The sequence below is a fragment of the Sceloporus undulatus genome, chromosome 6 (genome assembly GCF_019175285.1).
Source record: "Sceloporus undulatus isolate JIND9_A2432 ecotype Alabama chromosome 6, SceUnd_v1.1, whole genome shotgun sequence".
Lineage (NCBI taxonomy): Eukaryota > Metazoa > Chordata > Lepidosauria > Squamata > Phrynosomatidae > Sceloporus > Sceloporus undulatus.
The window spans coordinates 5,691,964-5,707,378 of NC_056527.1; the positions used below are offsets into that span (position 1 = coordinate 5,691,964).

Below are 15,415 nucleotides of genomic sequence, written 5' to 3' on the forward strand. Positions count from 1 at the left end.
TGCTTTCCACCTATCTTCTCTGCTTGTTTCACAGTCGGGAGCAGTTTGTTTTATTAGTTCAGATTTGAGGGTAAGGATGAAAAGCAGCAGCTTTGCTCTTTGGCAAGCTAATTAAAAATATACCTTTGAGAGTTTCTTTTTAATTAAAACTGTGCTTGTTCTGGATACTCTTCTTTTACTCCATTTTCTCCCCTCTTTCTGGCTTGCTTTATATCACTTTCTTTCCTCTCCCAAGCCCAGAGCTTGGAAAAAATTCCCCTTTTTGACTACAGATCACAAAATCTACCCACTAACACAGACAGCATTGGACCTAATATTATGTGAAGTTGGGTTATTTTGCCCCAGTAAAACAGAATTCTTCTTTTTTGCCATTATTGTCACTTGGCAAACTGCACCATTTTAACTGCCATGGCTCCATGCTATTGAATCCTAGGATTTGTAGTTTGTTGTGGCACCAGACCTGTCCAAAAGAGATGGCTAAATGTCTCACAAAACTACAGCCGCATTCCTACTTACAAATAAATTGCTTTGCGATCCAAATCAATGGATCGGTTTGACAGCAGAGCATGGTTCACACTACATTTACCCCAATTGCGTTTTCTTGCTGCAAAATAAAATAAAATAACCCACTTGTGGTTCACATTGACAAATGAATCGATTCAAAATGGACCTGCTCCAGTTGGCCAAAGGGCAAATTTAAACCGATTCTGATCTGCATCTGGTTCACACTTGTGCAGAATTGATTTATCCAAAAAGACGTGGAAAAAATCAGCATCAAAAAGATGCGTGTTAAATGGGTCTAGCGCATGGCCCCCAATTTGGTTCAAGTGTGAACCATGGTTATTTAAACCGCTTCAAACCGATTTGCAATCCTGTTTAAAAGGTAGTGGGATTGAGGCCTACATTGAGCCAGGGCAGTTAAACCAGTCTCAAATTGCATTATTTCTCCAATGTTTTGGACCAATATGACAACCACTCCCTTTTGCATGGAAGCCCTTGCCAGTGAACGGTGCTCCATTTCTTTCTTCTGAGATCTAGCCAAGGCCCAACCAGATCTAGAGAGAAAAGTGTCCTGTAAATGGCCTGCAGCTGATGTTGCCTGTTGCCAACAACAAAACTGCTGGCCTAATTGGTTAGCAGCAAGAGGAGATTGAGGAAAGCCGCTCAAGTCCCCACCACCTGCGCTTCTGTGAAAAAGTTCATGTTTCCAGGTATTACTGACTTTGGCACCTTGGCAACTAAGCTCTTGATCCAAATCTCAATCAAGCAAAAAGGTTAAGCCATCATCATCATTATCATTGTCATTGCCATCATCATCATCACCGTCTCCTGACCACAGCTGCCTAGAGAGTGTTTCATGAGATGGGTGAAAAAAACACTTCATTAAAAAAAAAAAGGGAAGCACATCAAAGCCCCATTTCATCTTCAACGATTAACGCTTGCCTTTTGCTAAACACTCTCTGCATGTGGCTGAGTGCTCCATTAATGCCAGCCTCCAGGTCTCATTTGTTCAAGCTCTGGGCCTTGAAACACATACCTCACTGCTTGCAAATGGTAAATGGAGCCAAGAAAGAACTGGCTTACACTTTATATCTGGGAGACGGAGGCAGTTCAGTGACGAAGAACCTGAGCTTGTGCACCAAAAAGAGCCTAGTTCAAATTCCAACGGTGGGCATGTCTGCACTGGTCAGACTATTCTGGGCTGCTCCAAGAATTCTGATGTCGAAGCTGCCCTGAATTCTCCTCAATTACCTCTGCACTCCAAGGGGCACTGGGTGGCTGTCTACATGTGTGCCACCCGGTGTCTCTGCTCTTGGTGCAATTTGTTCTGTCTGAACTCCCAATAAGGCACCCAGCCATGCAATCAATGTTGAGTGACTCATTTTTGACCTCAGAGAGAGTGACTTGTGCCAGCACTGATGGGTGTCACAGTGGGATGTTTGTGTAGACAGCCACCCAGTGTTGCTCTAGAGTGGTCTGGATTTTCTTGGACAATCTTGAGCAAAAGATGAGTTTTTAAAATTTGATTTACGGCAGGAATGGCCCAGATCTGGTGAGGAACTGGCCTTCCCACATGGACAGAGTCCACACTTGAATTGGGGCTGGCCCTGCATTGTGTAGACAAGGCGATGTGAGGTTAGCAGAAAACTGGCATAAACGGCCTGTGTAGACATGCCCTCAGACGCAAAGCTACCAAAAATCCTCTGAAGTATACCTTGAAAAAGTTACTGCTTTTTGGACTGCAGATTCCAGGACTACCTAGATAACATGGTTACTGGGCAATTTTGGGAGCTATGTTCCAAAAAGGTTGACTGGCATCATGTTAGGCAGTTAAACTTACAACTTCATAAATGTTTGGTCTTCACAGTTGTGGCACCATTGCTACTGCAAATGCCCACAAGACCCACCTTAAAGTCTAGGCAGCAGTACTGAGGGAAGGAGTTCCCTCTTGTGAGCAGGATACTGAAGCAGGATATATCCAGCTTCTTCCCTCCAGTTAGTGGCTGCATGATATGGAGTTATGATAGGATCCCATAGGGTCCCTGCTTCTAATGGTCACACTGTTGTTTGCTGAAGTGAGTGGCATATGTCATCCTTTAGTGGCCTGCTCACTGGCCCCAGAGAACTTCTTTCCTCACTATGGTCACCTGGATTTTAAGGTGGGTTTTAGAGGTCAGATTAGGAAATGAGGCATAGCATCACAGCTACCTGTCCCATGCAGGCTCTCAGCCACAATTACTCCAAGCTCTGATGTTCAGAAAGGCTTTAGTCCAATCCTTTGAACTTCAATCATTTTTCTGAATGCTTCTCAACAGAATTAAAACTCATTTAAGCCCACAATAAATCTGTTGCATTAACAGTTGAATGGTGAGTCAACACTTTTGCAAATCCTACTGATTCAGTGTGTCTACTCTGTTTGGAAACACTAGGAGGAATCATCTTAATCTCCAGTCTGCTTCTTCTCTTGGTATCTTAGGAACTGGGTAGAAAAATCTTCTGTGCAGTAAAAGCTGTTTTCTGTGCCAAACAATCATGTACAAATTTTACAGACCAAGTCCTGAACTGCAAAGATTTTCATTAGACCAGCATTCACACTTTACTCTTTAGTCCCTCTTTCCTCCAGTTATTTTATGAACTGTCATTCCAGAGAATGGATTAGCAAAGAATTCCAAGGTGATCATGAATCTACAAATGCCAAGATTACACAGGATGGAGCTATCACAACTGAAGTGGTATGAAACCGATAACAAATATGTAGTGCAGACACAGCCTTTCCCTGCCACAGATTCTCAGACCATAATGTTTTCCTGTTTTTGTACAGATGAACATTGTGAGAAATTGAGGAGAAGCCTTGCAATATTGTGCCAAGTACCGAGGCAAACAGGCACTTAGCAAAGAAATTCTTTATTATCATGGGAGCTCAATTCAGGAGAGAAGAGCAGAATTTACACACCAGACCCGTTTATTATTTGCTTTCAGCGTAGTCAGAGAGGAAGTATTCTTCGCTCCCTCTACCCCACTCAACCATTTTCAAATGAAACAAACATAACATTCTTTTGAGATGAAACTTTGGAAAGGTAAGGAGACAATATTTACAATTCTAAGTGTGGTTGAATAAATAATACAGGTTTAAAGGGCCTGGGGGGGGGGGGGAAGAGGCAGGTTCCTCCCTAAGAGAAAAGGAGATCCCAAGAACTGACACACTGAAAGATGTGCTCTCTCTGGAAAGTGAGCTGCCCTGCAGAACGTTCAGTTCGCTCCGTTTTCAAAACATCAGGCCCAGGAATATTTACAAGATAGCAGAGAAAAGAATGATGGCACTTCAAGTGAAGGCAGTCAAGGGCAGGACAGATTTGGCTTTCAACTTCAACCATGTGGAAAACAGGCTCTTGCAACAACAGAGTTCATGTACAAGTTCAAGTGGACAAGTCTCTCTCTTTTTTGCTTTTTCTCTTCAAAATCATCGTACTTACAAAGTCTGCAATATCAAGAGTGGGGAAACAGGGGCAACAGTGACTGTTCCAGCAGAAACAGTTGGTAGTATCTGGGTGAGATTCAAGTACCTAATCCTACACTGAGGACAAAGAAAGAAGACCCCTTCAGTTTGGGGACCATCCCACCATTTCCCCATTCAAATGAGTTAGAGACAACCACTGATCCAAGCTGCCACTGGAGAAATTCCCATCAGATGACAATTCCCAGCCAACCATCTGGGAAAAGCAGCCTGTGTTGATGGACTTTGAAGCAGACCCTGAAGACTTGGAGGTAACAAGAGAGTTTCCTCTCATGGTATATAGAGGCCTCTCTCTCCATTCGAGGCTGATGACCAGACCCTTAGGAGCTCAGAGACTTCGCCCACTACGAGATACAGAAATGAGTCAAGCAACAGTTGTGAGCAGGGCATACCTTAAGAGTCACCCAATCCCACATGTAGCCCTGAGGACATGCAACAATGTTCTCTGCAGGGTCTCTAAAGGTTCAGTCTCAAAATCCTCTGGCTAGGTAGGTCTTCACTAACTCCCCTCTCCTTGTACAGTATTTCCAATCTTAATTCTCATGCTGATTCTTTGCTTGGACTTCGGATTGGCTGGAAACCTTGCTTTGCATGCCCATCTTTCATTCTGGATTTGGAACTGTCTCCTTATTGTTGAATCCAGTACTGACAGTGGCTAAATCTGTAGTTTCTCCACTGCTGTGATGTCTGATACAGGACAGTAAGGCCTGTGAAGAAGTCAACATCAGCCCTTGGCAGTTTTAGCATGAAATCCAACTCCCAACTTCCAAAAAGCCTGCCTTCCTGGTTGACCAACCAGGAAGACACTTCTTCTCCACTGTCCAGGAGTTGCTCACCTGGATATGTGATAGATCTCATTCCTTGAAGAGAAGGATGTCTACTAACTCAGAAGCCCACAGTGGAGCTGATTGAAAAGCAGCATGCAAGCCACAAGTCCCACATCCCACTTTGGAAGGGGCTGCAGATCAAGGGCAGAACATATGCTATGCGTGCACAAAACCAGCTCCTGACATCACAATTAATACACAATTAAAAGTGTTCCAGGTCAAGGGCCAAGTGGCCTGAGAAGTGCTGGGGTTCAGAATAGATGATACTGAACCTGACAGACCAATTACTTCTAGTATCAATAGTTTAGAGGACTACATTTTAGAAGTGCTTCTTGGGTTACAGTAAAACCTTCAGAAAACCAACCAACCAACCAACCGTCAAGATGCTGGGCTCTGGAAACTGACATGACTCTCTGGGTTCTGAAGTTTTACCTGGAGGGAAAAACAGTATTTCTTAAGGCGTTGCTGGCACAGCAACATTTCTCACCACCAATTCCTCATGAATCCTTTCCTATAAAGGCTCTTGGTTACAAAACAATGAGTTCTTTTCCACCAAACCCTTTTCCGTTTGTGTACTGGAAGCAGAACTGGCTCCTGATGTGAAGTCTACTGAGGCCAGAACAAAGTGCTCTCTTCCCTGTTGGGTATAGCTACCTATCCTGTAACATTCACAAGCATCTCCAACACCTTTTGCTGAAGTCTTCAGAAGAGCAAAAGAAGAATCCATCCAGATGTACTTCTTTTGGTTAGGATCATTTTGGTCCCAGCATTCCAGTATTTTGCCCTGGTTTGATTGATCAAACAGTGAGGTTTTTTGCCCCATTCTTAAAGAATAAAAATAAAACCCAGTCCAACAACAGTTTTCATTTTTAATCCAGACCCCTGGATGGTTCTGTCTTCCTGGCTTTCCACCCCATCTCTTTGTCTTTTGGTCATTTGCTTCTAGGTCTCAAACCAGAGACAAGTCCGCTTGGAAGCTGGAGCATCGGCGAGTCTTCGGGCTGCATTTGGTCAGCATGGAAATCTGGGTACTAAAATTGGTGCCATTACTGCCCAAGGATGGGTGGTGATACTTCATGTCGGAGCCAAGGAACCTCTCCATGTGCCACCTGCGCCACTTGCGCTTCAGCTCCGCTTGAACCTAAGGAGGAACAAGAAAGAAACCAGTAGATGATAGCCCTATTTAAATATTTGAAAGGATGTCACATTGAGGAGGAAGCAAGCTTGTTTTCTGCTGCTCCAGAGAACAGGACCCGGAACAATGGATGCAAGCTACAGGAAAAGCGATTCTACCTCAACATTAGGAAGAACTTCCGGACAGTAAGGGCTGTTCGACAGTGGAACAAACTCCTTCCTTGGAGTGTAGTGGAGTCTCCTTCCTTGGAGGTCTTTAAGCAGAGGCTAGATGGCCATCTGTTGGGGATGCTTTGATTTGGATTTCTTGCATGGCAGGGGGTTGGACTGGATGGCCCTTGTGGTCTCTTCCAACTCTATGATTCTATGAGATTAATTTGGGTGGGAAAAGAAACATGCCTGGCTGGCATTCTGCTTGTGACTTATCTCTTCACAAACAGCCTGATGTGTGTTCTCTTTACTTATCAGCTATATTCACACCCTGCTTTTCCTCCCATGAGTAGTTGGTCTGCATTTTTTGTTTTGTGGAACTAACATGAACCTTAAAATAAACCACATAGCAATAATAACAACACTTGATATTTGGATCCCAGTGCAACTTACATCAGTACTTTTTGAAGGGCATCACTAGGGATGTAATTCAACACTCAGGCACGTTACAGACCGCTCAGAAGGGGCAGTCTCGCGCCGCTGCCAGTTGCTCCACGAGGGAGCCACAGCAGCCAAACTGCGCGGCTCCCTTGCGGAGCAAAAAGAAGCCCCCAAATGGCACTTCTTCTTCCGCCCTGGATGGGACGCCGTGAGGCACTACTCATGCACTTGTGGCGTCACATCCGGGGCGCAACGTGCGGATGCTATGCATCCAGCACGTAAAGATGGTGGCGCCCATGTGTATAGGGCGAAGCCATCTTTACGCCCTCGTCACATGCTGGGGTGAGGCCGGTATGGATGCTAGGTCCTTGGCCAACCCCTAGCACGTGACTGGGGCGCCGCAAAGGCCCGTCTGTAACGGGCCCTAGTTTCTTTTCAAAGGAAACAAGGAGTAATTTTAACAATCTTCTTTCCACTTCAAGAAAGACTTTGAAGCTTTTTGAAGACCATTAATAATTTAGGCCTTATTTTGCGCAAAATTCACACATGGTTGTTTTTCATAGAAAACCACTTTTTCTACACTTTTTCTACATATTTCTGTGTAGATTTTTTTTTCCATAGAAAAAAACTGATTCCTGCTCAGAAAATGTTGCTTTTTGTGCAAGAAAAAAAATCATGTGTAAATTTTGCACAGAATAAGTCCCAAACTACATTAGAGCAGGATTCTTCTCATCAGGGTTTCACATTTTTTAAAAATCATTTTTAGAATATTTTAGAATATATTTTCCACATCCCTAGACATCACCTCATAATTATGAGTATTATACTATGGGTCTAAATCCTATTGTTAGTCCTAAATAGAGTACAGCCTATTGAATCAACCGGATTGACCTAGACTCAGAATTCAACAATTGACTCAATAGAGCTACTGGATTTGAGATTAACTAACAAGATTCCAGGCTAAATCTAATTTGGGGCATGCTTTTATGTAATATTTGAGAAATCCTCATTTCTGCAGTGCCTCAGTTAGTGGGCTATGTTGTGTATAAAAGAAACTAAAGTCAATGGATTTAGCCAACGGATTAGTTGACAAAGTACAGTCGGCCCTCTATACCCACAGATTCTGCGTCCACGGTTTCAACTGTTCGTGGCTTGAAAATATTCAGTTTTTTTCCTCACAAAAAACAAACCTTGATTTTGCCATTCAATATAAGGGACACCATTTTACTCAGCCATTATATTTAACAGGACTTGAACATCCATGGATTTTGGTATTGGTGGGTGGTCACAGAACCAAACCCCCGCGGATACCAAGGACCCACTGCATTTGGAAGGCAGATGATTAATTAGCTAAACACTTTTAACAGGTTGCAAATCCTAGAGAGATGCCTTTTGAAAAGGGTTCCCCCATCTCACCTCTCCATTGAGGAAGCAGTACAAGACAGCCACCACAAAACCCTAGAAAGAGGAGAGAAAGAGAAAAAGACAAGGAACAAAGAAATTATTATTCTATTGTCTTCATTTAGGGAAAAACAAATTTAAATATGCACCCTTTTACCTGAGTCGGCTATTGTTCCCATTTCATTGGTCATGTGCCAGGGTTTAGTTTGAACTTTACAGGAGCTGTTTGGGATGCTGAAGCTATTTTGGGGATAGCTCCTTTAAATTCTGGACTAAAATTCCAAAAGAGATTCACTTTCCCACTGACCAGGAATACTCCAGCATTCACTGCCTTTTTGGCCAATTTTCTCTCACTTTTCCAGCATTTGGCTCACAGGCCAGATGTTTGCCCCTCGGCCGTGAGCTACCCACACAGTCTGGCCTGCAAGCCTGGAAGGAGCCAAATCCTGGGGAAATGGCTTACCTGAAAGGACCCCAGGACCAGCTCAAAGACCAACTTCACTTCTAGCACCTCCTTCTTTGCCGTGTCTGGGAAAAAGGCAAACATGGTGTAGTGGATGCCAAACAGTGGGATCAGCAGAAGGGTGGATTTCGCAAGTCTCCTGAGAGGAATGACAACAAAAAAATTAATGGATCCACAGTGTGGAAAGGATGCAAGAGGCTGTGTGGAGGCAGACCTGTCAACTTGAAGTTGATCTACAGCTGCTAGAATAGAAGCCTATAGTGCAACTTGCCCTGGACAGCATAGCAAGCTCTCCAGAACTACCTACTGAATGCAAAAATCTGTTCACACCTACAAAAGAAGGAAACAGGCAGCATGAGCTTTCACAGAACGTACTTCTTCCGATGCATGGGGTGGGGTGGAGAATCCAGAGAGAGACCCATATGAGCCAGTTGTGTGTGTCATATATTTTATTTTATTTATTTCCAAGATTTATATCCCGCCTTTCTCCTGCAGTGGGATTCAAGGCGGTTGAATATAGGCCTGTCTCTGGACTCTTTACTCCACCCGAAGCATTCGAGAAAGTAGACTCAAGTCTACAAAAGCTCATGCTTTTCCTACTTTCTCTCTTTGAGCCTTCCTTCCTTCCCTTTCTCCCTCCCTCTGTCTCTCCCTGACATCCTTTTCTCTATGTCCTTCCTTCCTTCCTTCTTTTTCTTTTTCATTCTCTCTCTCTCTGGCATCACTTTCTCTTGTTGCCCGTTTGTGTGTCTTGCACTGCGACACCCTTTTCTCAGTTGGATGCTCCCTCCATCCCTTTCTTCTACCCCATTCTCTTTCTTATACACCTTTATCTGTCTCCATCATTCTTGCTTGCTTCATGATGGTCTTTCTCTCTGTTTTCTTTCTGTGATTCTCTCCTTCCCTCCCTTTCTGACATTTCCTTCTGTCTCCTTTCCTCCTAGGCTGGCAGGGGAGGGATATCTTGCTTTGGCCAGGCTCCCAATGGATTACTAGCAGATGGTTTCTGAAATTCGGCTGATGGCCCCAGGTGGCCCTAGGGCCAGAGGTTGCCTATTCCAACTGTATTATTTATAATTACCTTATAAAAATATTTATCCACTGCCCTCATGCCTCACAAGAAAGCAATGAATAATAAAAGATGCTGACCTGAACCATTTTTGGCGAGTCTCAACCAGAACAGACCCATTGAAATGATTGTTGAATATTCAACAATGCACTGTTAATAGGTAAACTGTTCTGATTGAGACTAATGGTAGGATTAAAGGCATAAATACACATTTGGAATATTGTTATCATTGGCTTTTCTACAAGTACTCTCCCTCTGGCCAGCTGGAGAGCTGGTTAGTGGAGAGGAAAAGTGGCTTATTCATGGAACTCCTTCCCAAGGAGAGACCCACCAGTTCTTTTAGTTATTCTACTTGAAGTACAACAGCTTCTTCCAACCTGGTGCCTTTCTAGGTGTGTTGTGCCATGCATGCCTCCAACATTCCCTGCCAGCTGCCTAGTGACCATGATGACTGGAGGTGATGGAAGTTGTCGTTCAATGTATCTGGAGCATGCCAGGTTGGAGAAAGCTGCTGTAGCTACTATGCCACAATATTTGGGCTCTGAGTAAGTGATGACCCAAGCTTGATCCCTTTTGGTTATGGAAGTGCTTTACAAAGCAGCTAATGTGAAATGCTTTAAAGCACAGTGGTGACTGTTTCTAAATTTAAATCCTCTCACTAAATTTGGGTCTTCTAATCCATGGTCTTTGTGGCTTCAGGGGGAAATGGAGGTGGCAAGGAACTTTTCACAGGGTGAGCAGATGTCATAACCAAAAAGCAGGACAAGGCACTGCAAAATGTAGGACATTCAAGAGAACTGTAGGACATTCCAAAATAAATAAATTCCAAAATAAAAGTTAAAAGCACCAATATACATATAAATTCATTTCATAGGGGTTTTATCAGCTATATTCCATAGACTGTATTTTATTACGTCCTCAACTGTATTTTTGTGATGAACTTATCTTGGTTGAAGTGCCTTGTTGGTTTGCAATATACTTACAGAGCTCTGAGCAAGACAAATGCTTCAAATGGTACTTTGCTAGCAACAAACCTTTGACTGAATCTACATTTAAATTACTCCTTTCATTTGTCAAATGCTTAAAACCGTACTTTGCTAGCAACAAACTCTTGACTGAATCTACATTAAGGGAAAAAACCCTTTCAGTGTAAGGCTTTGAAGTCAGGCTACTCACTTTTTTTAGGGAACACAAACACAAACACAGCATGTGGACTTTGCAGAGCTCCAGGGATACATATTGCCTACACCTTCTCTACAATCTTAGCCTGTGTCCACTTCACATGTTTTGCGTCCCTTTGCACCTGCCGTTTGGAGCCAATGGGTCTCAGTCCTCTTTAAAATCAATTCTCCTCTACCAGTTCCTCTCATTCTGTCCTGCTGGTTGTCCTTTTTTCTTTTGAATCATTCATGGGTTTGTGGTGCAGCAAAGGACCTGGAGTCCTCCTCTTTCCATTAGTCCCACATCACTTGCAAATTTGGGATGGAAGCCAGGAGCGCAAGGTCCACAGCTAATGAATATCTAATGGCTAGTCTACAGCCGGACTTGTCTATTCTCCAATGAAGCTCTTAAGAGAGCAACATTTATCTCCAATATGATGACATGCCAGGATTGGGGACATTTTTCCATATGCTGATTTAATCAGTGTTTTTCCAAGTTGTTTTTGTTCCAAATTTTTCAAATTATCACAAACAATACCCCTTTCAAAATATGACATAAGGATATTTCTTCCTTTATTTGGTCAGGTAAGAGACCAAGAGTGAAAATGAAACTTATGAATGATGAAATAGAAAAAGGGGTATGGCCCACCATAACCTCAAATTATACTACTATGCATGTAATCTAGGCTGGACAACAGACTGGATAAAATTGGGGGAAAATAAGGATGTTACAATTAGAAGATTTGGCAAATAGGTTAGGATGGCACAGATATTTACGTTATGAAAAATCAAAGGTAACTAAGGACTTTCACAATCATATAAGAAGAAGATCTCTGTTAAGAATATGGTTAAAGGTAAAAAGAAGATTCCTAAATGGACCTCAGCTAATGAGGCCTTGTTAAAGAAGAGAGCAATTACTTAACTAAAGATGGGTAACATATGGGGATTTAATAAAACATGAAAATCAAGCCAACTTTATATAGTTTTTATGACCCCAAAGCCGTGGAGGGAATCACCTGCTAGGCATACAGGAATGAGGGGAAATCTTTGGTTTGCCAGTTGTTTTGGTCTATAACTCCCACCAGTCTTGCCCAGTATGGTCAATGCTAAAGGACTATGGGAATGGTGATCCAAAATACCTGGGGGCCACAGTGAGTAACACAATTACAGAGGTGGTTTGAAGCAGGGCAGGAGTGGACAACCTCAGAACATCCAGGGCCAATTTTCAGGATCTTGGATACTCTGTAAATTATGCCAAACTCTGGAGTAGCTATCGTTTCTCTTCTGCTTTCCTTTTTCTATGGTCTGGGGTCTTTTGGGAGCCACAGACCTCCTCAGTGCTGAAAGCCTCTAGGATGCCTTCACATTACACAGCTGTAACATCATGATTCCATTTTAACTTCCATGAAATCCTGGGATGTGTAGTTTGGTGAGGCAGCAGACGTCTCTAGGAGGAAATTCTAAGCAAATGACAAAATTACAAATCCCAGGGTTTAATGGGATAGAGGCATGAAAGTGGCAGGGAAATTACAGTGCTGCAGCTGTGAACTAGAGTCCCAGGAATAGATACAGTGGCTGAAATCCAAGATGGAATTAGTGAAGGGTAAAGCTCTGCCAGATAGAACTACCACTAATATTTAGTCCTGCATCTACACTTCAGAATTAATGCAGTTTGACACCACTTTAACTGGCATGGCTCTGTGCTATGGAATCCTGGGATTTGTAGTTTTGTGAGATAGTTAGCCTTCTCTGTCAGAGAGCTCTGGAGCCACAACAAATGACAAATCCCAGGATTCCATAGGATGGAGCCATGGCTGATAAAGCACTGTTGAACTGCATTAATTCTGCAGTGTGGCAGCAGCCTAGTTCTCTAATAATAATAATAATAATAATAATAATAATAAATCTCAGTTTTCAAGACACATTCCAACTCAGTTAAAAAAGAACCCCATACATAATGAGGAAAACGGGTTGACCATTTATGAAGGAATCAAGAGTTGGCAAGAAGAAAGCTGGAGGAGTTGGAATTGAACTTTTTTACTGAATAATAATAATAATAATAATAAAGATGATGATGTTCAGCATACTGACTCCACAGAATCACATCCTAAAACAAACTCCATAATCATAAAGTGGTAACTTGCTGCCAGTAATGAAATCAATGGTAGAATTACTTATTGATCTGAAAGGGAGAAGGAGACGACTGGGGCTAAGCTTATAAAACTGGTATTCAAATAGAAAACTGAATCAGCACTAATTATTCCCTCAGGACAAGACTAGATCTTTGTGTCTTGCGACTGCCAAGGACTCTGCTCCTTCAAGCTGTCTGTTCCTCAAACAAGCTGAATGGCGCCAAAGAAAGTGTTAAATCTATTCACTCTCCTGGGCTGAACTTAAGGATTAAGACATTCTTTCAGTGATATTTGACTTGGTCTTACAAGTATTTTATTTTGTTTGATCAGTGGCTTTTCATTTCTTTTTCTTTTTCATTTTCTTTCTTTTTTTTTTTGCTAACGGACCAATATGTTTCCTCTTATTTCTTTTCTAGGAGCCCTTTCACACTACCCAGTTATAGCATTATGTGCCACTTTGGGTGCACCTACACTGTAGAAAGAAAGCAGTTTGACCTCACTTTAAGTGGCAGGCATAGATGTGTTCGTCTGTAATATCAGTATGCAAAAGGTACTTTTGACACTAACTGTGCAAAATAAGTTGCCTGTAATTTGAATCCATTGTTCTGAGTCTTAATTTCTGGAGCAGCAGAAAACAAGCTTGCTCCAACATCAATATGACATTTCTTCAAATAATTAAACATGGCTATCATGTTGCCCCTGAACCTTCTCTTCCCAGGTTAAACAGACCCAGCTCTCTAAGCTGCTCCTCATAGGATTTGGTGGTTTCCAGACCTTTCACCATTTTAGTTGCCCTCCTCTGGAGATACTTTGTAGACTAGGGCTGCCTCTGCACTTTAGACATTTTTGAGTTTGCATGGTTCCTGTGCTGCCATTCCTTTTGCAGGTGCGCAAATTGATTGAACAAGTCCACATCAGCAAAAATATATAGTACAGTGCACTGGTGCTAAATAAGATGGCCATTGAGTGTGCAAACAGTGTTACTGTTGTGGGCACTGTTTCTGTGGACAACATGTCCTTCCTGAAGATCTGGAAGCCCCAACGGTAAGCCGGGTTTGTCCATCAGTGCGGACATGGTCTTTGTGTCTGATTGTGTATGTTTGATGTTCCATCCTTTGGTGGAAAGGGTCTTATAAATAAACACTATTATTAGTAGTATTATTATGATTAAAGAAATTAAGCCTTGGCTCCTCCAGCAGGCAGTGCCCTCCGAGAGCCCACCTGCTCATCGCTATTCTTGAGAGACGGGCTCTTGACAGGATGGCAGCTTGACAAGCCAAACTCTTGATTAGCGGGAGAGTTCCCTGAAGGCCTGACAAAGTCAGCAGTCGCTAATGAATTTTGGAGAGCTTTGCACTTGAATGCATGCAGGTGTGAGGGATCCAGATCAGCCTGACAACTTTGATGGAAGCTCATTTCTGCATCACATCACCTTCATTTCTCCTTCTGTGACAGGCAAAGCTTAGAAAATGGCTTTAGCTGTAGCTACCTTTGCTGGGCGAGCAACAAAAAACTGTTGTTTCAGAAGGCTGCTATCAGGAGTCATAGAATCCTAGGGTTGGAAAAGACCACCAAGTCATCCTGCTCAATGCGCTGCCATCCAGGAATACGCAGTCAAAGCACCCCTGACAGATAACTATCCAGATTGTGTTCAAAAATCTCCAACGAAGGAGACTCCACCACCCTCCGAAAGAGCAGCATCTTCCACTGTCAAACAGCTCTTATTGTAAGGAAGTTCCTCCTAATGTTGAGATGGAATCTCTTTTCCAGTAGCTTGAATCCATTACTCCATATCATATTCTCTGGAGCAGCTGAATACAAGCTTGCTCCATCTTCAATATGACTTTCCTTCAAATATTTAAACATAGGCCTGTTACAGACTGCCAAAATAAAGCTGCTTCGGGTCTCTTTGGAGGTATGCTATTTAAATGATGCATGGGTCCTAAGAGTCCGGAGGTCGCGCCAAAGCCACACTTCATTCCTAAGCACTGGAGTGCAGCTTTGGTGCAGCTTCCGGATTCTTAGGGTGAATGCATCATTTAAACAGCATACCTCCAAAGAGACCCAAAGCAGCTTTATTTTGGCAGTCTGTATCAGGTCCCAGTTATCATATCACCTCTTAATCTTCTCTTCTCCAGGCTAAAGATATCCAGCTCCCTAAGCCACTCCTCATAGGGCAGATCTTTCACCCTTTTGGTTGCCTTCTTCTGGACACGTCCCAGCTTCTTAATATCCCCCTTGAATGGTGGGGTCCAGAATTGGACACAATATTCCAGGTGAGGTCTGACCAAAGCAGAATGGAGTGGTACTGTTACTTCCCTTGATAGATACTACTCTCTTACTGATGCAGCCTAGAATTGCCTAGACTACTTTTGCTGATGCAGACTAGAACATCACAACAGTCTTCTGGCATGAGATCCAAGGATCAGCCAGTCCAGCAGCCTCTTTCTCATAGAATTTGAACCCAGAACTTGGGAATGTTACTTCTTTGAATCACAGCTTATCAGAATCTCCCCGCCAGCATGCCTGAACCTCTTTTGGAAAAGTGATGCAAAACCTTGGAAAGCTCCTTTAAAATGTAAACTAAGAGCGAGTTCACCTTTCCACTTAGAAGCCACATACT

General features: G+C 42.9%; 1 protein-coding gene across 1 annotated transcript in view; it reads right to left on the bottom strand.

The window, feature by feature from the left end:
* Window positions 1-3,418: 3,418 nt before the first annotated feature.
* The window catches only part of VIPR1 (vasoactive intestinal peptide receptor 1), a 102,818-nt gene continuing 90,821 nt past the window's right edge, over window positions 3,419-15,415 (bottom strand). Inside the window, 3 exon segments of the mRNA XM_042477378.1 lie at window positions 3,419-5,983; window positions 7,984-8,025; window positions 8,432-8,570. Of these exon segments, the coding sequence (XP_042333312.1) occupies window positions 5,792-5,983; window positions 7,984-8,025; window positions 8,432-8,570 (373 nt within the window). The 3' untranslated portion in view covers window positions 3,419-5,791.